Raw genomic sequence first — 27,299 nt, forward strand, 5'->3', positions numbered from 1 at the left:
CTTCACTCCTCAACCCATATACAGAACCTAAGAGCCTGTTTCAAATTCAGTTTTTGTGAGGTCACAAAAAACATATTTACATATATTTGCTTATAGCAGTTTAGTGTTGGCCATTCACACTGACGTTACAGGAAGTGTTTTAACTTTTTGAATGAACTACTAAACGTAGGAGCCAATCAGAAGAGAGCTCATTTAAATATATCAGTACACAGAAACCGCCTGTTCTTTTCTAAGGGATAAAGGGAGGATGGACAATGGCGATAAAGATGATGACGCGCAAATGTTTAGGTGCTGTATATACAAAATGCTTCCACATATTTAGAGATCACTTTTATTCACATTTGTGACGAGATGGAAGTAAATTTGGTTCAATTTTCAGTGATTACATGTAAATAGTAGAAACAAAAACAAGCCATTTTAACACTCATGATTTTCTAAAACCAGCTTTATCACAGGATATGTCAGTTTCTGTTCTCTTACTGTGGTGTCTGAAAAGTCTGTAAACAAATAAAATCAAATACAATAAAATGAAATGAAAGACACTGGCATCTGAAATCAAAGAAACATGAAATAACAGATTATGGTACAAAATCATGATAAACGCTGCTTTAAATAAAAATTAAATAATGTTCATTTGGCGCTCTCGTGTAACAGACATCTGATAGTGTTTTCACCGTTTTCACCGTTGTAGTGTTACGATAATTTACACACACACACACACAGGCTTGTCTCCCGTGGACGATGGCGGCAGCAGCAACAGAGAAGGCAGATGCAAAATGGCGAAAAGTCAGAGGAGCATTAACATCCGTTCCAACATCATCGCTCCACTCAAGCACACTGGACGGCTTCTGTGTGACTCTGTCTGCAGCGGGTCTTCAAAAGATCTGCTGTTCAAACAGGATCTTCTCGAAGCCTTGAGGAGGCGTGTGGTAGAAGTCACTGAACTGGCAGTCTAAGATAGCGCTGTCGTCCACTGGAACAGAGCAAAAAACAAAACCTTAAGATTCATCATCTACCCTCTCAAAAAACATGGTCCTTTAAGGGTTCTTTAGTAATGACAATGGTTCTATACAACCATGAACACTCCAAGAACCCTTTGCATGATTAAAGGGGTCATTGCATCATGAAAGGGTTCTATACAGGGTAGATGATTCTATATCGAAGCTAAAAGGAAGAACCTTTGTGGGTGTTTTTTATATATATAAAAAATAAATCTTCCTTAAAGTGGCTGAGCACATTGACTGGTGGAACCTGGCAGCGTCATCTACACTCTTAAAAAGTATGGTTCTTTAAGGGTTAAATATATATATATATATATATATATATATATATATATATACACACACACACATATGTATATATATATATATATATATATATATATATATATATATATATATATATATATATATATATATATATATATATATAAAAACACAATATTGCCAAAAGTATTCATTCACCCATCCAAATCATTGAATTCAGTCGTTCCAATCACTTCCATGGCCACAGGTGTATAAAACCAAGCACCAACTTTCTCAGAGTCAATCACTACAGACCTCCAAACTTCATGTGGCCTTCAGATCAGCTCAAGAACAGCGTAGAGAGCTTCATGGAATGGGTTTCCATGGCCGAGCAGCTGCATCCAAGCCTTACATCACCAAGCGCAATGCAAAGCGTGGAATGCAGTGGTGTAAAGCGCCGCCACTGGACTCTAGAGCAGTGGAGACGAGTTCTCTGGAATTTGGCGGAGGGGGGATCATGGTGTGGGTTGTTTTTCAGGAGTTGGGCTCGGCCCCTTAGTTCCAGTGAAGGGAGCTCTTAAAGCTTCAGCACCAAGAGATTTTGGACAATTTCATGCTCCCAACTTTGTGGGAACAGTTTGGGGACGGCCCCTTCCTGTTCCAACATGACTGCGCACCAGTGCACAAAGCAGGTCCATAAAGACACTGATGAGCCAGTTTGGTGTGGAAGAACTTGACTGGCCTGCACAGAGTCCTGACCTCAACCCCATAGAACACCTTTGGGCTGAATTAGAGTGGAGACTGCGAGCCAGGCCTTCTTGTCCAACATCAGTGTCAGACCTCCACACTTCTGGAAGAACGGTCAAAAATTCCCATAAACACACTCCTAACCCTTGTGGAAAGCCTTCCCAGAAGAGTTGAAGCTGTTATAGCTGCAAAGGGTGGGCCGACATCATATTAAACCCTATGGATTAAGAATGGGACGTCACTCAAGTTCATATGCGTGTGAAGCCAGACGACCGAATACTTTTGGCAATACAGCGTATATAAAAACTCAGAAGACTCGTGTAGGTTCACTGGTGGTTTTGGATAATAAATAAAATGGCTATATTTGTGTTGTAGTTGTGGCGACCTCTGGTTCCTATCACCACCACTGTGTCTCAACAGTGAACCACAGATGTAATTATGCAGGAGACAGACGAGCAAATACTTTTAGCAATATAACACACACACACACACACACGTTTTTCAGTTTTTGGTATAATTTTAAAATCTTGTTGTCCTTTATATTGTATTTAAACTACATGATGAATGGACCAAAAGAAATGGCCCAAAAATGCTTTGGAAAAAGTCTGATTCCACTGACTTACTTTAAACGTAAAGTTTATTCTTTACCCTGTAAAGTTCTCATTTTAGAGATACAGCAGCGATAAATTATATCATTCATGGACTTCAAACTATAGACAAATGCTAGTCTAGCTAAATATACAGACTCTAGCTATCAGGGTTAAATAAAGGTTTATATATAAAAAAAACAAAACACAACAACTGACCGTAAACTACAGGGAACACAGTGCCTCGGATGCCTGAAGCTGGACACTGCATGTTCTTCCCATTCAGATACAGGTTCAGTTCCACATGGTCGTAGGTTAAACCCTGAAAGACACACATACAACAGAAGGGAAAGTTTAATGGTATGCATGAAAAAAAAAACAGCTCACTTATGTTCAAATGTCTATTAAGAACAATAAACAATATTTTGCCAGGATCAGTGTTTTTAAAAAAAAAAAAAAAAAAAAAAAAAAAAATCATACAAACCCAAATCAGGAAGAGCTGGGTCGGTACGGAGAATTCAAATTAAAAAGAAAGCACTGATTTCAAAAATTTACTCCGACTCGTATTTCACTGCTGACACTATGAACAGAAGATATGTCATGTTTTGTCTGATCAGCTTCTTTTTATGCGCAAACATACATCCATTCCTGCCATTCAGGCCTGCAACACATTCCAAAAAGTGGGACAGGCATAATTTAGGGCCACTAATTAGGTAAAATAAATAATGATGTGATTTGAAACAGGTGATGCCAACAGGTAACTGTAATCATACTTTAGTTATTATACCACACCATAACTTTTGAAAACTGACTACAGCAAGTAACGTGAGAGTACGGTATTCCGTACACTTCAGTATTCCATACACTTGCAGCTTTTCCTGTTTGTGTAATAAAAACCACTTTCTTGATTTTTGTCATATATCCTTTTTTTCCATCGAATCGGCTGGCAAGTCCATCAACGCTTAGTATGGACATCAAATCTGAGGCAAATAGTGACTGGACCCCCGGAGCGACCCGGACATGGCAGGTGGGGGAAACCCAGGGATGTGAATGTGAATAGTGTGGGAAAACTTTCACGTCCAATTAAAATGCATTTTAGCTCGTTTAAACATCTTATTTAACGCTTAAACGAACATGAAACAGTGGGTTATCACCATGAAACACGGTGGGTTCAGTACTGAGCTGTTAATCTGAGTTTACACCGTCAGCCCAGGGACCCCAGCAGACCCCTCTCAGCTGAGCAGCTTCACACCACCGCCTCACTTTACTGGGCTTTTTTTCCATGGTCGCCCCATTATTGCACATATTGTTTATATTAATTCACTTTTATAATCAGTATAATCAGTTAATTTATATATTTATGCAATTAGATTTCAAAAAACTTCAAATAAAATGCACGGAAAACACTACGGAAAACCGTTCCTTCTGTGGGAGCTGTTGTACGGAATACTGACGGTACAAGCCGGTGACACGGATGACGTTTTTTTTCTTATTTCTTTAAAAGTATTGAACCACAAGTGACCAATCAAAGTGCATCTTGGTTGCTAAGCAGCTTTTGCAGAGTCCAAACAATCCTTACACCCTGTTTGACTTCGGGCATTTCCGCAATAACTACTGAAACGCGAAAAGTGATGGAGCACTGTACGGAATGTGGCGCTCTTCCGTTAATCATTCTCTGTGAGGGAGCTTTCAGAGGGGGACGTCTGGTTCCTATCACCACCACTGTGAACCAACTGACTAAGTTTCTCCAGAATGGAACATTTCACACCAAACCACTCTGAATGACTTTGTTTACAACTTAACAATTTAATTATGGAAAAAAAGGTGGAAAAAAATCTCTTCTCCCACCAGATATGATGGAATATTTACCAATATGTCAGTTTTCACATGACTAACATAACTTGGGTTTATTTTTGTCGATCCTTTTACAGCAGGTAATACCTGTCCTAATATTTAAAGACACTGTCCAGTCCATAAAACCATACTGACATGACTGAAGTGGTCAGGACCGAAAATCACAGAGATGCGCTAATCAGGTCCTCACAAAACCTCACCACAACATCTCCCTCCTGAGGCAGACTGTTGGCTGGTAGGCGGTTCTTCTCTTCGTTGTTGTGGTAGACTGAGCCGTCGTGTCTGAGGACCAAACTGTGACTGTCTCGACCCAAAGGAACCTGGTGGAGATTCACCTTCTGAGTGGCCACTCCTACTCCCCACACACCTACACAAGAAGCAAGAATCAACACATCAGCACCAATAGAAACACAACGTTTACATACCCAACTGGTGACCTGGACAGTGAGCAAAACAAGTGAATAAATAGAAATAAACAAATAAGCAATACACTTTGATTGATCTCTATGTGTAGTGTAGTGGCAAAAACACACATACTGTCCAGATCAATATTTATATATCATCAATATCAACTGTCCTGACTTGCACAGTACTACTATGTTGTCATTCCACTACAGTAAATCACACATTGCTTATTTTTAATAATGTTTAAGGAGCAACTGCATAACTACATCAATGTCATTCAGAGTGGTTTCACGTAAAACTGTAGCGAAAATTACAGACTCAGGTTTCTTCACAGTGGTGGTGATAGGAACCAGAGGTCGCCGCAACTACAACAGAAATATAGCCATTTTATTTATTATCCAAAACCACCAGTGAACCTACACGAGTCTTCTGAGTTTTCATATACGCTGTATTGCCAAAAGTATTCGGTCGTCTGGCTTCACACGCATATGAGCTTGAGTGACGTCCCATTCTTAATCCATAGGGTTTAATATGATGTCGGCCCACCCTTTGCAGCTATAAGAGCTTCAACTCTTCTGGGAAGGCTTTCCACAAGGGTTAGGAGTGTTTATGGGAATTTCTGACCGTTCTTCCAGAAGCGCATTTGTGAGGTCAGACACTGATGTTGGCGAGAAGGCCTGGCTCACAGTCTCCACTCTAATTGATCTCAGAGATGTTCTGTCGGGTTGAGGTCAGGACTCTGTGCAGGCCAGTCAAGTTCTTCCACACCAAACTGGCTCATCCACGTCTTTATGGACCTGCTTTGTGCACTGGTGGTCAGTCATGTTGGAACAGGAAGGGGTCGTCCCCAAACTGTTCCCACAAAGTTGGGAGGATGAAACTGTCTAAAATCTCTTGGTGCTGAAGCTTTAAGAGCTCCCTTCACTGGAACTAAGGGGCCGAGCACAACTCCTGAAAAACAACCCCACACCATGATCCCCCCTCCACCAAATTCCAGAGAACACGTCTCCGCTGCTCGAGAGTCCAGTGGCGGCGCTTTACTCCACTGCATTCCACGCTTTGCGATGATGGGCTTGGATGCAGCTGCTCGGCCATGGAAACCCATTCCATGAAGCTCTCTATGCTGTTCTTGAGCTGATCTGAAGGCCACATGAAGTTTGGAGGTCTGTAGTGAGTGACTCTGCAGAAAGTCGGTGACCTCTGCGCTCTATGCCCCTCAGCATCCGCTGACCGCTCTGTCATTTTACGTGGCCGACCACTACGTGGCCGAGTTGCTGTCGTTCCCAATCGCTTCCACTTTGTTATAATCCCACTGACAGTTGACTGTGGAATATTTAGTAGTGAGGAAATTTCACGACTGGACTTGCTGCACAGGTGGCGTCCGATCACGGCACCACGCTGGAATTCACTGAGCTCCTGAGAGCGACCCATTCTTTCACTAATGTCTGTAGAAGCAGTCTGCAGGCCTAGGGGCTCGGCTTTATACACCTGTGGCCATGGAAGTGACTGGAACACCTGAATTCAATTATTTGGACGGGTGACTGAATACTTTTGGCAATACACTGCATAATGTTGATGACGATACAAGTCATAAATCTGAAATAAATATGTTCTCTTTGCGGACAACCTCCCTGCGTCTATCTCTCCTCAATTAACGTAGTTTTAAAAATACGTTTTAGGCCAAAACCGTTTTCAAATCCGTCATAAAACGACGTCTCAGAGATCAAAAAGCACATTCATAACCATTTCATGTGATAACTCTCAGCAGGGGAGCTTTTACGGGTGTTTAACTCTTCAGACGTCTGGTTCCCATCACCGCCACTGTGAACTCATCTGACTTGGTCAGCACGTTGAGTAAGAGCGGCGCGTTTAATATCAAACCGAACCACTTTTAATGACTTTTTAATCGTTTAATAATACAGAAATGATGAAAAATTGGTGGAACACCCCTTTAAGTGTTGCAGAGTGCCCTCCCTTAACTTTCTAAGGCGCTAATCAGAACCATTATCAATAAGGTTCTATACAGAACCATATGGCACACTCTCGATCAATCCGAAGAACCATTTGCATGCTTAATTAGTGCTTTGCATGGTCAAATGGTTCTTCGGGTTGATCGAGAGGCTGAAGAGCAGGGCGGCAGGGGTCTGCAAACCTCTGGACACTGTCCACTTACCCGTTGACTGGACTTTGAACTCAAAGTAGCTCTTGTTCTGGTGTAGAGGGGCGTTGGCGAGACAGGCTCCAGTCCCACATATCCGCCTCCCACTTTTCACTATGACCACATCCGTCCCTGGAAAAGCAAAAGCAAAAGCCCAGCTGAACTCGACAGCACCGCAGCCAGAGCGGACCGATCCGACTCGGTACGTATCGCAGCCGACACGCGGAAAAGGGCGCTTGTTTATGAGATGAGGGTCTTAAGATCACAATCTGATCGGCAGACAAAACAGCCGGGACAGCAAAACACTGCTTAGCAAGCTGGCTAACAAACTCGGGCTCAATATGACGCCGCAGATGAACCGCAGAGTCGCTTTTAACGCCGTTAGCCGCCACAACGCACCGGCTGGGTCGAGCGGACCAGCGCCGGCCAGCTGGCTAACTTATATTAGCTCCTGCAGCGGCTCCGTTCGCCCGGTCTCTGTAAATCACAGCCCGCTTAATGCGCTAAACCCCCTTTCTCCCGGCCGTCTGTGTGATTCACTAGCGGCTCTGTGTTCTCACCCATGCGGTGCGTGTCGAGCTGGACAGCGGGCATCTCTTTGAGGGGTATCTGGCCCGAAGCTCCATCGCCGCAACAGCCCAGACAACACGTAAACACTGCAGCCATTACGGCGCCGGAGTCGAGCGGAACTTCAGTCAATGCAGGAAAGAGGTGTTTCGTTTCACACCTGATTTCGGGAAAACGCCGCTGTGATTGGCTAGTAGGAGCGCCTCTCCTGCGCCGTGATTGGATAGTCGGAACGTCTGTCTTGCGCCGTGATTGGCTATTCTGAGCCCCTCTCCTGCGCTGTAATTGGCTATTGTGAGCCCCTCTCCTGCGCTGTAATTGGCTATTGTGAGCCCCTCTCCTGCGCTGTAATTGGCTATTGTGAGCCCCTCTCCTGCGCCGTGATTGGCTATTGTGAGCCCCTCTCCTGCGCTGTGATTGGCTATTGTGAGCCCCTCTCCTGCGCCGTGATTGGCTATTGCGAGCCCCTCTCCTGCGCTGTTATTGGCTATTGTGAGCCCCTCTCCTGCGCTGTTATTGGCTATTGTGAGATCAGAGCCTGTGTAGTGAGGAGAACTGCCACTCAGTAAGGTGTTCCTGGTTTGTGAAACGCTAGAGGGCGCACCTGATCGAGTCCAGAAAGAAGCTGCTAATATGGGCCATTGGAGCATCAGTTTGTACCTGCTTAAGCGCTTTTTATACGAAAGAGTGCTTTAAATTCCTGAACACAGGACAGTATAAAACATTCTGATATCGCTTTTATACATCTGAGCGCTTTGAAAACTCCAGGTATAGGAGGTTATGAGGGCGCGCCATGAGCACCTCATGAGGTCAGTGAGTGCGAACGGCTTCGGTCTGTCAGTCAGCCGACCAGCTCATGACCAGTCAGCACTGAGACAGATGTCATGGTCATAACAGGTTGTGGTCACTAGCCCTCATCTCAGTGTCCCTATCTGGCTCTAATGACTGCTGCCCTTTTCCTTTATTCCTTTCTTTTCTCTCTCTCTCTCTCTCTCTCTCTCTCTCTCTCTCTCTCTCTCTCTCTCTCTCTCTCTCTCTCTCTCTCTCTCTCTCTCAGCATCCGGTACCTCATATAGTAAAAAAAAATAACATTTTCAGTTGATGACCTTAAATTGGTTTCAATTTACACTCTCAAAAAAGAAGGTTCTTCAAGGTTTCTTTCATTAAAACAGTTGTTAGAACCGTTAACACTCGAAGAACCATTTGCAAACTTAAATGGTTCTCTGCATGGTGACATGTTTCTCCTGATTGGTTGACTGCGTGTTTTGATGGTGTAATATGGAGCGATGGAAGATTCCCTGATATGATGTGTTTGAACACTACACTAATGATGGTTCTTCAGGGGCTTTTTAGCAAAGAAAATACAACCATGAACGCTCAAAGAACCATCTGCATCTTTAAATGGTTCTACAGATTGATGGTAAATGTGCACTAAGCTCTGTTCACATTAAAAGCCTCGCTGCTCAAATCCGATCTCTCTGACTCGACGGTTCACACTCGTTTAGGTCAGTGACTCAAATCGGTCATTAATGTGATGAACCGGCCTGAACTGACCCTCATGAGCTCCTCCTACTCAGTAACGTCACGTGACTGAATCACTGCATCATCAGCACAAACTAACGAGCAGAACGAGCTTCGCTGAGAAGATCATTAACTCTGATCAGCTCTCGGCTTCGTTATTAGAGCCAGACGAAGGAGAAAAAGGAGCCCCGCTGATGACATCCTGTGTAAATAAAAATAATGCGTGGCCACGACTTATTAACACGTGGGAACGAGATCCTAATGCGTTTCCACAACTTAGTAAGGCGTGGGAACGAGATCACGGCTTACTAAGTCGTGGCCACACATTAGGATCTCATTCCCATGCTTTACTAAGTTGTGGCCACGCATTTAGGATCTCATTCCCACGCTTTACTAAGTCGTGGCCACGCATTATTTTCATTTATACAGGATGTCACCAGCGGGGCTCCGTATTTTTCCACCATTTACAAGCTTTAATGTCTGTTCAGCGCTGCTGCCATGGTAACGCTGAGTGATGCCGCACGTGCAGCGTAAAAATAAAAGCACATGAATTCCGATCTGAACATCACATTAAGGTCACATGGATACTCGGATACGCATTCCGATCTGGGACCACATATGAAAGTGGCTCAGGTGGGATTTGAAAAGATCAGATTTGTGTCCACACAGCCCTGAAAACACCAGATCTGAGTCACACCCGGGCAAAAAAATCGGATTCCTGCCACTTCAGCCTGGAAATGTGAACGAAGCCTGATGTGCTACGGACGAGTCTATATAGAACGGTTTTCAAAAGGGTTCTAGGTAGAATGCATATCCGTCTATTGCACATTCTCCAGCAGTCCTTTCGTGATTTGAGTGTCCTTATTATTTTTCCAACACGTAGTAAGTAATGTAACCCATTACTTTTCCAGAGAAGTAATCAATAATGTGAATAAATTACAGAGTAATTTCTCTGCCCTGTGATGGACTGATGACCTGTCCAGGGTGTTTCCTGCCTTCCGGTCCAATGACTGTTGGGATGGGCACCAGCCAGACTGAGAAACTCCCATCAGTCTGAAGAACCATTTCACCATGCAAAGAACCATTTAAGAATGCTGATCATTCTATACAGTACTCACGGTTATAAACAGAACCATTCCCTTGATTACAGAACCCTGGAAGAACCATCTTCTCAAAGGGAACTCTACCGATTTTTCAACATTTCTGCATAATTGAGTGTTTGAGATGTAAACAAAGTCAAAGCTTGATGTGATGCGGTTCACTGAAGAGAAACTCACTGACTCGGATGTCTTTACAGTGGTGGTGATGGGAACCAGGCGTCATCATGACTACACAGATATAGCCATTTTATTTACCGTCCAGAACCACCAGAGAACCCACACGAGACTACTGAGCTTTATATGTAATGCTGATGATGGTAAAATAGTCATAAATCTGAAGTTTTCATTGGGGACTATTTTGCCTCACAGCGCCCTGCATGTATCCCTCCACCACTAATGGATTAAAATAAACGTAATTTTAAACCAAAGCCTTATTACAAAACTATCAGAAGACAGTGTGTCAGACGTCAGGCGTCATATCTAGCCGTTTAAGTAGGAACTTTCAGTGAGGGAGCTTTTAGAGGGGGACGTCTGGTTCCTATCACCACCACTGTGAACAGCTCTGACTGCATCACACCAAACCGCTCTGAGTGACTCTGTTTAACTAACCACTTAGTTATGTAGAAATTTTGAACAATGCGGTGGAGTCCCCCTTTAAGAGCGTATCGTTTAGGCCTCGATGCGGACGGAGGAACAAAACAGCGCCCCCCAGCGGCCCAAGCACGCGCTTTTCCTCCACGGGTTCGGACCAATCAGCGGAAGCGCGCGCTTACTGATGGCATGGAAACAGGGGAAGAAAAAAAAATGAGGTCAAAATAAACTGTCGCACGTGACACGGTGGAGCTTATTGGGTTATCGATGCCATCAGCTGGCACGAGCGCAAACCGGAGGGTGGGAGGAGGGAGGGGGTGCGCGTGGGGGGGGGGGGGGGGGGGGGGTCTGTTTATAGGGGACTGCACGGTTTAGATCTGCAGAGAGAGAAAAACGGAAAAAAGATTTTTGTGATGTGGCACTTAAATGCAGGAACAGCTGCGCGAGCGCGGCGTCTCGTGAGTGAGCTCGTAGCGCCGATTAAGGATCGATTAATGTGGGAGTGATGAAGCGGACGGCGCGCGGAGATCAGCGGTGGGCTCGGGGCTTCTGACGTTGTGATGTTTTGCATAGCAACAGCCAACCAGCGGAGCCAAGGGACCGTCTGCGTTACATTGCGCTGCGTGAGAAACGAAGGGGGGAGGGGGAGGGGGGAGGGGGCGGGGGCGAGACGAGGCTGAAGTTGGATTCCTGGTCGGATTGTCCCGTTCCACCTTAAATTGGTGCAGCAGTTACATTACTGGCGCCTCAGAATGAAGTCAGACGCCAGATTGTAACTGCTGCACCAATTTAAGGTGGAACGGAAAACAATTCCAGCGCGAAGTTGGCGACGTATTTTTAAGCCTTTACGGTGCGTGTGCGTGCGTGCGCGTTAAACACTCGGGATCGTGCGCGCGTAGAGCCGAAACGGTTAAAAGTTTGCCCGGACCGGAAAGCGCGAAGTCTGCACAGCAACAAGCGCAGCGATTGCGTCGCCCAGTGCGCCTCGAGCGAGCAGCTGGTGAGCGCGTGTGAATGTATGTTGGGTTTGAGGCGGGGGGGAGGAGGAGGAGGAGGAGGAGGGGGGGGGTTGTAGGGGGAGGTGATGGGGGGCTGTTTGGTCCAGCTGCTGATGCTCGTTCCTGTCTGTCCTGCGGATTCCCGCCATAAACCGTCACCGGTACCGGGACCGGACCGGACGAACAGCACAAACAACGAACCGTGCAGGTGAGGGGGGCGCGTGAGGGGGGATAGCTGGCGGTGTTTTTCGTTTTTGGCGGTTTTTGCAGAACGAGCGCGTAAAACGAAACTCGCTCGTTACCGGCGCCGCCGCCGCCGCTGATGATGATGTTGTTGTTGTTGTTTACGTGTTTGGGACGTGGTCTCCTGCCGCTAAAAGTCAGATGGATGCTCTCGAGAGGGATCTCGCTCAGCTGTTTACGCGCGTAAGCATAGATGCCACGGCTCTCGCGCGTGAACGTTTTACGTACTAAACTTAGTTAATAGGTTTTGGCGCGTGCGAGGGGATGCTCTGCACGAGGAATTGCGCGCGAGTTAGGCATCGATCTCTCTCTCTCTCTGCTCTCATCTCGCGCCCTCGTGTCAGTATGGCACGTTTTCACGCTCTCTCCCGTGCTCTCCCGTTGCAGCTCGCGCGCCGCCGCCATGGAGCTGCTGGAGGAGGACCTCACGTGCCCGATCTGCTGCTGCCTGTTCGAGGACCCGCGCGTGCTGCCGTGCTCTCACAGCTTCTGCCGCCGGTGCCTCGAGGGCGCGCTAGACGACGGCGGCGGGAACCGGAGGAGGCAGCCGTCTCCGTTCAAGTGCCCCACGTGCCGTAAAGAGACTGCGCGAGACTGTCTGGCGAGCCTGCAGGTGAACTACGCGCTGCGGAGCGTCGTAGAGAAGTACGGCGAGATCCGCGCGCTGCCCGGGATGATGATGACGACGACGTCGCCTCCACCTCCACCGGCGGTACCCTCGGCTCCGCATCTGCCGCCCTCGTGCCGCGCGCATCGCGACCAGCCGCTCAACATCTTCTGCGCCACGGACCTGCGCCTCATCTGCGGCTTCTGCGCCACGGCGCGCGAGCACCGCGGTCATCGGCTGTGCGCGCTGGACGAGGCGCACGAGCGCGAGCGCGCCGCCTTCGAGGAGCTGCAGCGCGGCGCCGAGCGCTGGCCCGGCACGGAGGCGGCGCTCGCGCGGCTGGACGCGCTGGAGGCGGCGCGCCGGCGCGCGCTGCAGGCGGTGTCGCGCGATGCGGAGCGCGCTGCCGACTACCTGGAGCGGGCGGCGCGCGCTCTCGAGCACAAGCGCGCCGAGATCGCGGCGGACTTCGAGGCGCTGAAGCTCGCGGTGATGCAGAGCTACGACCCGGAGATCGGGCGCCTGCGCGCGGCGCTGGAGGAGCGGCGGCGCGCGCTGCGCGTGGCCGAATCGCTGCGCGCGCTCTCCGAGCCGCTCGCCTTTCTGCAGCGCATGCAGGACTTCCGCGAGGCGCTGCGCGCGATCGACGATAACGCGCCGCTGCTGCTGTCGGCGCGCGCGGAAACGGACTGGGACCCGGATGGCGCTCAGCCGCTCGTGCCCGCCTTCGACGTCGCCGAGTGGGACCGCGTGCGGCTCGGAGACCTGGACGCGCTGCGCGGACCGCACGAGGGCGGCGCGTTGCTACGGAACTCCGCCCCTCACCCCGCCTCGAGCCCCACCGGCAGCTTCTCGCGCGCGCTGTGGAGACTCGCGCTGCTGCTGCTGCCGCTGCTGCTGCTGCTGTGCGCTTGCGCATGCGCTCCCGCGCTCAGCTTCTTGCCAACGGCGGACAGCCTTCTCGGTGACGTCAGCGCCTGCGGAGAGCTGGTGCGCTGGCTGATAGCGCGAGCCACAGAGACGGCCGAGCGCGGCGCGAGCCTGATGACGGAGCTGCTGGACACGGCGGCGGACTTCATCAGCTGAGCGGAAGAGCCGCGCACGAGCCTTTCTGTCTTAACGATCTACCGAAGCGCACCGAGCAGGTTTCAGATACAGAAACTGACCAATCAGAGACGCTCTGTGCGCTTTCTGCGCTTCATCGGTGACGTCACCCGGTCTGGGAAAGTCAGTACAGCGAGTGACGCGAGAACACAGACACGAGAACACAGGGTTCTTTAGGAAAGACACTGGTTCTGTTAGACCCCCTCATGGTGAAAACGCTCTTCAGACTGACGGAGAAGGTGCTGCATATGATTCTGCACATCGCAGCAGAACCCTTTTTGGTGCTAAATGGAACCATTATTAGAAAGGTTCTGTGTAGAACCACATGCAACACATTCTCCATCAATCCGAAGCACCATTTCCACCATGCAGGTTCTCTGAGTGCTCGTGGTTACACATAAAACCATTTTCTGTGCTAAGGAACCCCTGAAGAACCGTTTGCATGGTTCTTCAGATTCCGACTGAATGTTCTATAAAGCACCAAGAAGGGTTCTTCAAGCTTATAACACTGGATAGAGAAATGCGTCCGTACAGAACTCAGTGGTTCTAAATAGAGCCATTGCCTTTGCTAGAGAACCTCTGAAGAACCATTTTGAGGATATACAGCTGTTTATCGCTGCTCCTCTCAGGACGACCAGCCCGTTTCTTCGTTTTGCTTTTCATTATTATTATTTATTAATATTAATATTATTAATATTTAAAATATTTATTAATATTTATACTCATTATTATTTCAGCTGATCGGCTCAGCTCTAATGTTGGGGCGATTTTAATTTTTATTTATATAATTGTTTCGTTACTTTATGAAGCTGCCGTGTCTTTTTGCATTAAAGGGCCCATATCGCACATTTTTTGGCCATTTTATTTCTGCTCCTTATGACGTTTGTGCGGTTCACTGTAATTCACCCTATTTCACTGTAAACACGACCACTTTACACGACCACCCTTTACTTATTCCTTACAATTAAACAGGCTGCTCCCGTTAAAGTGCCTGTGATATATATTATATGTCGTATATGTAAATAAGCTCTGCTCCGATTGGCTGCCCTTCTTCAAGCTGAAACACTTCTTCTAACTGCTCCGTAGGCCGAGCGGCAGTATTCAGAATTGGAAGTGGTCAGTTTCCGCGTGCGGACCGGTCAGTGAAGGGCGCAGTCTGGTAGGATTCTGTTTTCGGTGATGTGGCCCTTTAAACCCTGGATGTGCGAGTTGCCGAAGGAACCTCATGTCATTAAAGGAGACTTGAGGGTTCCTCTCATCTCTCACTGTCACCCCCACCCCCACCCCCACCCCCTCCTCGCGCGCTGCTAGTCGCCCTCTGAAGGTGAGATGTTATGTAATCCCCGATGGCTGGGAGAAAACGCGCGAGAACGCGCGCGCGCTCTGTACATTATGAATGCGCGAGAGTGGAGGAAAAAAAAAACACTACAGTTTAAAAAAAATAAAGGCAGTGGTTCTGTTTAGAACCATGAGTTCTGTGTAGAACCACTACATGCCTAAATGCTTCCCTGCATGCTGAAAGGGTTCTTTAGCAAAGGAAATGGTTTATAGAACCATGAACCTCTAAAAGAACGCTTTGCATTATAACAGGGTTCTTTAGATTGAGGGAGAACGTGCTGTATACGGTTCCATATAGAACCTTTTTGAAGGCTTGACATCAAACATAAAGAGCAGAACCCTTTTTGGCGTTATATAGAACCATATAAACGTTTTAAAAAATGGTTATATAGGAGTTCTTTAGTAAAGACACTTGTTCTTTACAGAACCATGAACCTCTAAAAGAACGCTTTGCATTATAAAAGGGTTATTTAGCTTGAGGGAGAACGTGCTGTATACAGTTCTATACAGAACCTTTTTGAAAGCTTGACATCACAAAGAGCAGAACCCTTTTTGGCGCTGTATAGAACCATTTACACTTTTTAAAAAGATGGTTCCTCAAGGGTTCTTCAGCAAAGAAAATGGTTTACAGAACCGTGACCCACTAAAAGTTTATGATGTCAACACTGTAAAAGGGTTCTTTAGATTGATGAATGTGTTGTATACAGTTCTATATAGAACCTTTTTGAAAGAACCCTTTTTGGTGCTATATAGAATACTTTTTAAAAAGATGGTTCTTCAAAGGTTCTTTAGCAAAGAAAATGGTTCTGTCTAGAACCATGAACACACAAAAAACCCTTTGCATTTGAAGAGTTCTTCAGATGGATGGAGAGCGTGCTGCAGACGGTGCTACACAGAACCTTTTTGAAAAGGGTTCTCCTATCGTGACGATGCCAAGCTTGCAACAACAGAAGAACAATATTTTGGTGCAACACAGAACCCTTTTCAAAAAAGGTTTTGCATAGAACCACATGCAGCACGTTCTCCATCTGTCGGAAGGACCCTTGGGCATGCACTTAAGCATGCAAGTGGTTCTGCGTAGAACTCGTAGTTCTGAACAGAACCCTCAGTGAGCTGCAGTGAAAAACACGAACACGCGTCAGATCTTCAGTCTCGCGCTTGATGGTCATGATGCTCCTCGCGCAGTTATATAAGCTGTAAGCGTCATCAGCTCCTATAGGATCAGCTCTGCCGCGCTGATGTTTAGGCTGCTGCTTCTCACGCACACCAACCAGCGCGAGCGCCTGTCGCTCCTTTGCGTGTTTGTTTTCAGTTTTATGCAACATAAAAATGCAGTGACGTCACACCGCATACATTTACCCCTTTTTCCTTTGGTTCCTATTAAAACGCACTTTGTGTTAATAAATGTAACCAGACTGTTCTTCAGTGGTTCCATGGACCCATACAAGAACCCTCTGCAAGAACCCTTATGAAAGGGTTCTTTAGTTTGACGGAGAATGTGTTGTATAGGGTTCTATCATCGTAAACGACACCAGAACCCTTTTTGGTAGTATGCAGAACCATGTCCAGTTTTTAAAAAAATGCTTCTTCAAGGGTTCCTTAGAAAAGAAAAAGGTTCTGTATAGAACCATGAACACACAAAGAATTGTCTTTAGCAAAAACGGTGTTTCTATATAGAACCCAGAATACTTAAAGAACCATTCGTATGATTACATGGTTCGCTGCATGGTGTATGGTTCTATATAGAACCCTTTCGAAAAAGGGTTCTGCTGTTGTTACAAGCTTGACATCGTAAAAATAGCAGAACCCTTTCTGGTCCGTCTGTGGAACCATTTATGCACACAAAGGGCTTTTTGAGTGTTCATGGTTCTATACAGAACCCTTCAAGAACCACGCTTTTTAAGAGTGTAGACGACGCTGCCTGGTTCCACCAATCAGCACGCTCATTTTAATGGTTAGAATGTAAACAGAGTCGCTCACAGTGGTTCGGGGGGGGATGCTCGGTTCTAGAGGAACAGTCAGAATAGTTCTCAGTGGGGGTGATGGGAACCAGACGTCTGAAAGTTCTGTTCTGTTTACAGCCTTTTTAGAACGTTTTGCGGACGTTTTCTGGAGTAAAATATCGTTTATAAACCCACGCGTTGCTACAGAAAACAGTATTTTGTAGTTTATAGACGCCGCGACATCTGGTTCCCATCACCACCACTGCGAAGAGCTCTTCTTCTGGAAGTTTCTCTACATGGGAACAACTTCCAGCCAAGCCGCTCGGAACCACGGTTCACATCTGAATGACCGATCCGTGTGGGAACTTTGGAAAACCGGTGGAATTCCTCTTTAACAGAGTTCAGCCGGTCATCGGTGGAAAATCTCGCAGCCAATCAGATTTTAGGACCGGAACTCCCCGCTTTACTCTGATTAATTTTGGAGAGTGTGTGATAATGAACACCCCCCCCCCCCCCTCCTCCTCCTCCCTCTCTCTCGTGGTTTTTTCTTCTCCATATCGGGAGAATCCACTCAGAAATCCTCGGGTTCGCGCCGGCAAAACCGGCTCGTGACGTCACCGCCGCTGACCGCGGCTCTGCGCTGACGTCGCGGGCGCGCGCGAGCGTGCGTGTATATTTAGCCGCTGTTGCCGGGCAAATTCCGGGTGAAAAGTGAAATTAGTTGTGCCCCCCTCCCCCAACCCCCCTCCGCCCCCCCCATCACAACCCAGTTTATAAAAATACAGCTTACATAACGGCGCATACATTCAACAGCTCATCATCATCATCAATGAAGGACGGAGCGCCTATAGGAGCGGCGCGTGCTCAGCTCGATTTCGGCCCTTTTCTCCCGCTAATCTGTTGTCAGTGGAGCGCGCGGAGGAGCTGAATGTGCGTTTTACTGCTCATCTGAGATGATCCGTCTGTCCGTCTCAGCTCGGTCTCCGATACCGCGGCTCCGGGCGTCCTGCACGGGTTTCAGCTCCAACTGACTGGAGGAAAACTCGAAAAGCGCCTGATGTTAGAAAAGTCAGACGCCGCACGTGTGTGTGTGTGTGTGTGTGTGTGTATATATACCTATTACATAATGGTTCTACATAGAACCTATTAAAAAACATCTTTTCTTTTGAGTACACATTTTTATATATACACATATATACACATATTAAATACATATTCAAATTAGTTTTTTTTAAAGGCCATAGTTCTATACAGAACCTAGAGAACCATCTTTGGTCTGTGTGTGTACTCTTAAAGATGGTTCTTTAATAGGACCCATGAACGCATACATACATATATATATATATAGTGTGTGTGTGTATTTTTTTATGTGTGTATATAGTGTTTTTATTTTATAGTGTTAGTATTTTTTATATGTATGCGCGCGCTTATTTTAACCAAATAATGCATTATGTAAACCAGCACTCGGGAAAAAATGGTTCTTTATAGAATATAGAACCATGAATACAGGATAGAGAAGAGAAACACTCAAAGAACAATGAATATGTATATAATACATATACGTGGCTTTATTTATGTTTTTTATATATTTATTATGCATACAGTAACCAAATAAATAAATAAACAAAAATAAATAATTAAAGCTGCAGTTTAAAAAGCATGGTTCTTTAAGGGTTCTGTAAGGGTTCTTTAGTAACGAAAGTGAGTCTGTTTAGAACGATGAACACTCAAATATCGCTCTGCATGGTGAGGCGGTTCTCGTGGTTCTGGACCTTTTAGAAAAGGCTCCAGAAAATGATGACGGGGTCCAGCTTGCAGGAACCCGGGAGCGGCCAGTGTCCGGTGGACCGGGCGGTGTTGATCAGAAACCCGATTTACTCGGTTTCTCGCGGCGCAGCGGCGCCGGTCTGTCCTCCAGTTCGCGGACGCAGAAGCTCCGTCGTTCTATCCAACCTGCACCGCCCGTCCCCGGAAATAAAGACCGCTGGAGGATTAAAAACCTGCTGCTTTCGCTTTCCAATAGAAACGGGCTTAATGGACACTAATACAGACCACCGGCTTCCAATAGAACACCTTTAGGTCCCATTAGAAACCATCAGATGCGTCTAGAGTGACAGGGTCGCCTGTTAAGGTCGCCTCTTCTCTCTGAACCCCATGCAGTGAAAATGTTTGGCGGTTTTAAGGAAAGCGTGGCGCATCAAACACCAGCGTTAAAGCTAAAAATACACTAATATATTTTAAAATAATAAGAACTCTGCGCGTCATTATTATAAAATAGACGCGGCACTATTTTCGGATTTTCGACGAAGCCATATTTTCTTAAAAACATTCAGGCGACGTTTAGATTAAAAGACGTTTATTTGATGTTGTAGCCACAATTTTCCCGTTGTCCAAAATGGAATTTCACAGGAAAACGAGCAAACCTGCTTTACTTCTAATGGAAGTGCAGGGAACCAGAATTTCCCCAAGTCACTTTAGGCCGTTTGTTTCAGTTCATTCATTTCACAGCACAACAGGCCGAAAACGGGACACGAGAACAATTAAATACATGGGGTTTTGACCGTTTATGGTTCTATACAGAACAATTTTCTTTACCAAAGAACCCTCTTTTTTACAAGCATACACACACACACACACACACACACACGCACACGCACCGACTATCTCCAAAATAGTGACTTTACAGGAAAAGGAAAAAAAACCTACTTTATTTTTAATGGAAGTCAATGGAACCAGAATTTTTCCCCAAGTCATTTTGGGCCGTTTCTATCGGTCCAAATTTACACACAGAGTAAAGGGTGACGGGTATTTTCAAACGATGAAAAACGACAAAGATGGATGGGTTTTCCTCCGACAGCAGTGAGATAATTATTATATAATTATTTTATTATTATTATTATTATATATTTTGTCAGTGTAATTATTATTAATATTATTATTGTATGACGAATTCCTTTACACCACGATAAAAAGCAGCAGCTCTGCTTTACTGTACAGGAGAAATATCAGTCAGTCTATAAAGGTTCCGGTGAATTTTGATGTTTTTATTTTTATTCCATCATTTTATAGCCACGCGAATTCCCTGCTGAAGCTGAAATGTGAAACACGTCTGAAATAAATAAACAAACCACTCCTTATTCAAACCCCCCCTCTCTCTCTGTTTATCTGTTCATTCACTGGAGAAAAGCACAAGCTCCTGTTCGACGATCAATACCGCGCTGCTCGGCTGAGGGCGGCTGCTTCGCTCCGGGTCGGTATCAGGCGCTCAGATTACAGCCTCAGTCCGGCGCCCAGCCGCAGCTCGGAGCTCCACCAGGCACGCGTGACCCGCTCCGGCCAGCGGGAATAAATGTGGCGCTATTATAATAAATGTGTAACTTTATTCCAACAGCAGATTAACACGCGCCAATCGGAGCACCAAACTACCGATAATCAATACCGATAAACCAATAATGCGCGAGCCAAGATTTCAGTTTATCCAAAACCAGTGAACCGCACTTTAAATCCAGAGGCTCCAAGTCGCGCTATAAACCGTCCCGAATCCGTTTCACACAGCGGCGCAAAAACCGGCTTTAAAGAGAACTTCACGCGAATCCACAGCCGCCCACACACTTCACACACCGGTCAGCATCTCCAAGGTTCACCCGCTGGAAAACCTCACAGCTCGACTCCCAAAGCATCTCTACAGCACCAACACCACCCATACAGCCGAACGGGCTTCTTCTCCGGCTGCTTTACACGCGTCCACACAGCAAACCCACCAGGCTGGTTTGATCTGATCTAATAACGGCTGTTTGTTCCCTCAGAGGCACAGCAGTGGGCTGAAGGTACGGCCGCGCACCTTAAACAAAGGGCGTCGAACCTTTTCTCCAGCTGCTTCAACAGAGGACCAGTAAAGTCCTGGAGGCGGGGCGGGGCGGGGTGTGTGGAGTCGGTCCAGCTTAGTAAACACAACTTCAGTGGTCCCTTTTACGGACGACCACGCGCTTTGGGCCGTTAAACCAGAAAACGAGGCCACAAAACGTGTTAAACCGGCAACGCTGGTGTCACTCGCACCGCCTTTTAGAGCGCAGCTAGTTTCCTACATCTTTTCTGGTTGTAGGCAAAAACAAACAGGCCAGTTCAAAACTCAGTCCTTTTAAATTTGAGTTAAAAAAAAAAATAAATTCAACTTTCTGAAACTTCATGCATTCTCCTGAAACACCACCTCGTCGCTCCAGACACGAGGCGCTCTTGGCTTCTTGTTCGAGCCAAATGACGCAGCCTCGGGCGCCAGAATGGAAGTGCTGCGCCATTTAAGGTGGAACGGCCGATTAGAAGCAGCAGCCGGCGAAGTGAAGCCACTCCAGCCTCGGTCAGTTCAGGCCTGATGTGTAAAACACTCGAACTTCATCCCTGAAGAGTTTCACTGGACTCAGCTCGGATATCCAAGGCGCTGACTGGCGCGGCTCGTATTGTTCCCCCATAGAAAAGCATTGGTCACCATACTCAGGGCCACGCGGTGGTCACCAACCCCGACCCCGAAGATCTACCTTCCCACCAAGTTTGGCTCCATCCTGCATTTCACGCGAGGCTTCCTCACACCGCACACTAAAGCACCTGCTCCGGCCAATCGAGAACCTCAAGTTAATTCGGTGGATGGACCAAGACTGAAGGCCGGTAGACGACCTCCAGGACCAGGTGACCACTGGGCTAAAGGGCGTGAAGCCCCCCATAATTGCTGCGTTCTGCGGAGCGATGGACCCGATTTCTTTTATAACAAGTGGCGTTGGTGACCTAGAACATCAGCGACATCACTAGCAATAGTGCAATCAAATCCTCACAGCAATGTTCATCTAGTGCGAAGCCCACCAGGAAGAGGCTGCTGAGACGTGTACGTTTAGGTCTCAACACGTGGCTGTTTTCGTCCAGTTCTCGACTTATTCCGGGATGCGGTGAAAACGCGGCCAGTAGAACAAAAAAATCTGGCGACTGAATCTCGAATTTAACGCGTAAATTCTGGCCTCGAACTGTGAGGCGTGAACTGAACACACAAAATAAAATAAAAGAAAATAAAATAATAAAGAAAAACGGAGTTCACGCGGCGGCTCGGGCGCTAAACTCCACCAACACGCCAACACTGATTATTCGACCAACCCGCCGTCGTGAAACGCCAGACAGACGACAGCAGAGCAGACGAGCTCCATAATAAAAGGCCCGCGCCGCTTCGACTGGACATTAAAATCCGCAGCAGCGACCGCAACACGATTCTGTGGGGAAAACAACACACAAAACACGGTTTCATGAACGAGTTTAATGGGGAAAAAATGCACGATTTAATACAGCAGACAACACGAACACGGTGACGTGCCACTTTATCACGTGCTCGCTATAACCGCTCATCAGGACTGAACACCGCCGGGTGGAAGTGTAAAGTTAACGAGCCCGTAATTCCCGAGCGTCTCGCTCCCACCGGCTCCTCCTCGGACTGCAGGTCAATCAGACACCGAGCAGCTTCACAGGACTCGCCGCTTATTTAGACGCGAGAGCTGCTGTTTCCAAACACGTCAATTACAGCAGGACCGCGCAAAAAAACCACTTTATTCCAGGGGATTTTACAGCGTTTCTGCCCGTCCGGTCACAGCGAAACTGTCACACACCATAAAGGACGGACTGGGTGTTGAAACGATGAAAAATAATCGAACAAATAAATAAACAGATGAATGAAAATGATGTTTTTCAGTGTGCAGACTTCTTCGGACAGTAACGACACATTTCACATATTTAACAGTGAGGTTCTAGATAACATGAGCAAAGCGAGCAAAGTAGAAATAACTAAAAACAACCCACTTGGCTAAATTAACACGTTATGGGCAACATTACTATTAATATGATTGTGTATATATATATATATATATATATATATAAAATTTACACACACACACACACACACACACACACACACACACACACACACACACACACACACACACACACACACACAGGGTGAGTCAAAAGCCACAGGACAGGTTTTATTTTATCATCAACTTTTATCTCTGGGGTCATTTCAGCACTGCATGGTGGAGGCTTGGGACAGCATAAAAAATGAAATAAAACTGTCCTGTGACTTTTGACTGACCCTGTGTGTGTGTATGTATGCATGCATGCATATATTTATATATATATATACATATATTTATATATATATATATATATATATATATATATATATATATATATATATATATATATATATATATATATATATATATATATATATATATATAAAAACCACACACACCACATTGCTGTTGTTGTAACAAAACCTTGTATCTCCATTTTTGTTGTTTTTTCCATTTTGGACTAATGGGAAAATGCCTGTTGTCCTATAAATTGTGTGTAAATTTCATGATCAAAAGAAACGCCCCAAAATGACTTTGAAAAAAAATTCTGGGTCCATTGACTTGCATTAAAAGTGAAGCAAGTTTTTTCCCCCCTTCTTCTGTAAAGTTAGATGGGGTTTGATCCAATAACATACATACATACATACATACACACACACACACACACACACATATATATATATATAAAAACACACACACACCCACACACTAGAACAAAACCTCATATCTCCAATGGTCACTTTACAGGAGAAGGAAAAAAACGTTGTACTTTTAATGGAAGTCAATGGAACCAGAATTTTTTCAAAGTCATTTTGAGTTTCTTTTGGTCCATTCATCACGCAATTTTGATGCAGTTTAAAGGCCAAGACACTTTCAAATTATGTCAAAAACTGAAAAACAACAACAAAAAAAAAATGTAGATACAAGGTTTTGTTTCAAGAGCAGTCATTTAAAAAAACAAAAACAAACAAACAAAAAACACACACACACACACACACACACACACACACACACACACACACACACACACACACACACACACACACACACACACACACACACACACACACACACACACACATCCCAGCACTACAAATAAGCACATAAACCATGACAAACACTAAAAACGAGGCCTCTTTCTCCTTCCTCAACCTTTACCTTTGATCAGCAGGCTGGTGCTGAAGGAGCTGGTGCTGTTCCTGCGTGCCAGAGCTGGATGTGCGATTCAGGCTGTGTCGGTGACTAAGGTACTTCAGCGCTGGTGAGTCAGACTCGGCCGACACCAGCCAGGGCCCGTCAACACCATCACGGGGACAAAGGAGCTTCGTGCCGATTGGTGGCTTCTTGCTTCAGCAGCACGAGCATACTGGAGGCATCTGCCATGGTGTAACTCCAATATTTACATGCTGCTAAAGCAAGACAACACACACACACACACACACACACACACACACACACACACACACACACACACACACAGTGTAGTTCCAAGGCACTGATGCTGCAGCACAGCACGGCCTGCATCTCGGTATCACCACAAACCATTCTGTGCTGCTACACCACCACCTGAAAAAAGGGTCACGCACACACACACAGCCAGAAACAGAGACTCCCCTCCTCTTGCTCGGTCGCTCGCTCTCTTCTCTCTCTGGTTCTCTGCAGGGCTCGGGGGCATTCCAAGTCTCTGTCTGAAACACAGGAGAGGGGAAAAAAAGGCTGTGAGTACATACATCTGTCCCAAATGTATGATACAGCACTGTGCAAAAGTCAGAGACCACCCTTCATTCATTTAATTTCCAGCCGAAAAACAGCCACGTAGCAGTTCAATTTTCAGGTATTCCTGAGATTAGACATAAACTAATCCACTTGCACAAGGAAGGACAAAGTCGAAGGAAAATAAGTGCAAAAACAGGCGTTTCCAAAACTGGAGCTCAATGATTAAAAGCCCTATGGAAAAGACTCCGAACAGCCACGCAAGACCTGGTAAATCACCCAAACTGCCCCCTTCAGATAAACAGCACTGAAAGCTTCCATCTCTGAGAGAGAGAGGAGAACATCAAGCTGCTTCAGATCTGAGAACATCCACAGGGGTTTCTGTCCATCCTTCCACTGTGAGAAGACCACTCGGCACAGTGGGTCTGAAAGGATGTGTAGCTGTTTGGAGAAGAAGCTGAACAATGGACTGACCACCCTCGAGTCCAGACCTCAACACCACCGAATGCGTTTGGCACTTTTTTGACTGAAGCAGAAAATGCTAAACTAACTTCTCAGACTGAAGTGGCTGAAGACGGAACCAGTGAAGAACAGAAAGTAAAGGGGTGGACACAGTAAATACTGAATAATGTTGGCATTTTATTTACTTGTTAAAGTTTCTGTGTAATTCGCGTTAAATGTTTTATTTTTTCTTCCCCACAGATTCTGAAAAAAGGGAAACTTTCATTTTAATTTTTTTAATAGTAAAACAAATGTAGAGTGGCCAGACCTTTGCACAGTAGTGTGTATATGAAATGTGTAGCAACAAATATATATAATAAACACACACACACACACACACACACACACACACACACACACACACACTAACCTTAACCTGAGGAACCAAAAATTTGCCCTTTTTGTTTTAAAACAATTAAACATGGAGCTTTACAACAATAAAATAAATAAAGACATAAAAAGCATTAAATGGTCCTGTGTTTGTTTTCTCCCCCTACAAAATCAGTGCATTTTAATTCTGAAAAGCAAAATCTAAAGCCCACAGAAGTTCATATTGTATATGTTGTTGCTGTCAAAAAATGAAATAAATAAATAAAAATAATAAAAATAATTTTTTCCCCTTTTATTTTTATACATGATTTGAGCAAAAGAGCCTCCCTTTACATTCCGTTGTGTTAAAATTTCATGAATGGACCAACAGAAATGCTTCAAACAAGCTTGAAATAAAATCTTTTTTACATTAACTTATATCTGCAGTACAGAACGTCTTTTTGGAGGTGCTTGTTTTTGGACAGCGATGATATATACAGTGTACCACACTACAAATACAGTACTTGTGCGGTAAAGTACTGGTCAGCATGCACAGTGAATATTTCAAGCTTGTGAATATTAATGTGCACTTCTACATTATGCACTGCAACACATTTTTAAACAGACAGACATTCTATAAATAAAATGTACACATATACATACATGTGATGTGACGTGTTACATAATAACAGAGCAAATCTGTCTTTTGAACAGCGCGCTGAACAGAAATTAACCAGCGGCCCTATAGATCGGCAGTGGCCTCGCACTCGCCGGACCCGCTCCGTCAGCACATAGAGACAGACCCGACAAAGCTGAGGACCAACAAGTCTGTCTACATCAACGTCCTCCAACCCTCCACACCTCAAGCGTCCTCGATCACCTGCGACGGAGATCCTTTGCTATGCCTACAGACTGATCGTTCTGTGCCACTAGACGTTATTACACGTTACCTCAAGTTATTGGACATGGGGCACCAGCTATGTTGCACACAATCCGCATGGCGCCTTGAACAGAAACTGTACATGCATCCACATTAATGCCTAAATTATATTAAAGCTCATACCATTTAAATACAGTCAAAATCGGCCAAGTGGTTACACTCAATGTAGTAAACGAAGGCTTCAAGTCAGATTTCAGAGCAGAGTAAGAAACTACTGACCTGACTAAAGCATTTAACTGCTAACTTGGAGCTCAGAGGTTCATGACAAATTTGTGCTTACAAGCTTTTAACCATACCTGCTTAATTTGTAAGAAATCATGTGCATCAGTTCTTGTTTAGCATTTAAAATAAACACATACATTAAAAACACCATTAGCCATAATTATGGCCACTAAGACAAAGCTTTACAACGGACTGTTGTCACGGTGCACAAGGTTTCCTTCTCGCCAACTATTCCAGTCAATCGGACATCAAAAATGACTTTTTTACGTTATTTCATATCCGTGGTCACATTCAGCACAGCTCATCATTCGATTTCATTTAAAAGACCTAATTGTTTTCCAGTGACCTCTCATCAAACTGAAACTGACTGCACTTCTTTTAAAATTGCAAAAACAAGCCAAGGCGTCTCTCTCGCCAACTAGTCAAGTCAACCTGACCTCAAAAAGGACGTTCTATACCTTATTAGTTCATATCCTTGGCATTTAAAAAAGCTTGTTTTCCAGTGATCTCCCATCAAACTGAAATGACTTTAGCCTTTGTCTAAAGCATCTTGACACCAGCCAGGCAGAGAAAACGCTCAGCTGGCTCAGAGACCCTCCCTGATGGTGTTTCACTTGCAAATGCATCACAGTACTGAAGGTAAATGCATTCGTTTTCTATTCACGTTGACTTTCAGTATCTACAGCGCGTAGCTGGTGCAACACAAAATACAAAAAAAAAAAAAA

At 45.6% G+C, this 27,299-nt stretch overlaps 2 protein-coding genes and 1 long non-coding RNA gene across 10 annotated transcripts; 1 reads left to right on the top strand and 2 right to left on the bottom strand.

The window, feature by feature from the left end:
* Positions 1-315: 315 nt before the first annotated feature.
* Positions 316-18,317, bottom strand: spryd7b (SPRY domain containing 7b). 2 transcript variants are annotated; one of them, XM_037539639.1, is made up of 5 exons: positions 17,798-18,317; positions 7,011-7,127; positions 4,633-4,799; positions 2,798-2,900; positions 316-973 (listed from the first exon to the last, which is right to left on the bottom strand). In XM_037539639.1, exons 1-5 carry the CDS (start codon positions 17,811-17,813, stop codon positions 876-878), a joined length of 501 nt encoding a protein of 166 aa, XP_037395536.1. In that variant the 5' UTR covers positions 17,814-18,317; the 3' UTR covers positions 316-875. The 2 variants fall into 2 exon arrangements, with proteins under 2 accessions (XP_037395536.1, XP_017558553.1); XM_017703064.2 differs by lacking the exon at positions 17,798-18,317 and adding an exon at positions 7,556-8,519.
* trim13 (tripartite motif containing 13) lies at positions 7,096-27,299 on the top strand. Of its 7 annotated transcripts, none has more exons than XR_005130415.1 (3): positions 7,154-7,197; positions 24,061-24,607; positions 26,127-27,299. XR_005130415.1 is itself a non-coding variant. In XM_017703062.2 (2 exons), exons 1-2 carry the CDS (start codon positions 7,112-7,114, stop codon positions 13,706-13,708), a joined length of 1,392 nt encoding a protein of 463 aa, XP_017558551.2. In that variant the 5' UTR covers positions 7,096-7,111; the 3' UTR covers positions 13,709-14,572. The 7 variants fall into 7 exon arrangements, 2 of the variants coding, with proteins under 2 accessions (XP_017558551.2, XP_037395535.1); XR_005130414.1 differs by lacking the exon at positions 7,154-7,197 and adding an exon at positions 11,752-11,774 and having other exon boundaries at positions 24,058-24,607; XR_005130412.1 differs by lacking the exon at positions 7,154-7,197 and adding an exon at positions 11,855-11,980.
* On the bottom strand, positions 22,286-24,183 carry LOC108430520. The gene is made up of 2 exons (XR_001858085.2): positions 24,048-24,183; positions 22,286-22,635 (listed from the first exon to the last, which is right to left on the bottom strand). It is a non-coding gene; the product is annotated as an uncharacterized LOC108430520 (long non-coding RNA).

This window comes from Pygocentrus nattereri, chromosome 6 (genome assembly GCF_015220715.1).
Source record: "Pygocentrus nattereri isolate fPygNat1 chromosome 6, fPygNat1.pri, whole genome shotgun sequence".
Lineage (NCBI taxonomy): Eukaryota > Metazoa > Chordata > Actinopteri > Characiformes > Serrasalmidae > Pygocentrus > Pygocentrus nattereri.

Bases quoted from the DNA above. Each gene is read 5' to 3' on its own strand.
- spryd7b (XM_017703064.2), bottom strand. From the start codon at position 7,661: ATGGCTGCAGTGTTTACGTGTTGTCTGGGCTGTTGCGGCGATGGAGCT. The intron at 4,800-7,010 runs GTAAGTGGACAG...CTTCTTGTGTAG, and splicing joins GTTCAAAGTCCAGTCAACGG to GTGTGTGGGGAGTAGGAGTG. The intron at 2,901-4,632 runs GTGAGGTTTTGT...TGTGTCTTTCAG, and splicing joins CTCAGGAGGGAGATGTTGTG to GGTTTAACCTACGACCATGT.
- trim13 (XM_037539638.1), top strand. From the start codon at position 11,859: ATGGGGGGCTGTTTGGTCCAGCTGCTGATGCTCGTTCCTGTCTGTCCT. The intron at 11,981-12,402 runs GTGAGGGGGGCG...CTCCCGTTGCAG, and splicing joins ACAAACAACGAACCGTGCAG to CTCGCGCGCCGCCGCCATGG.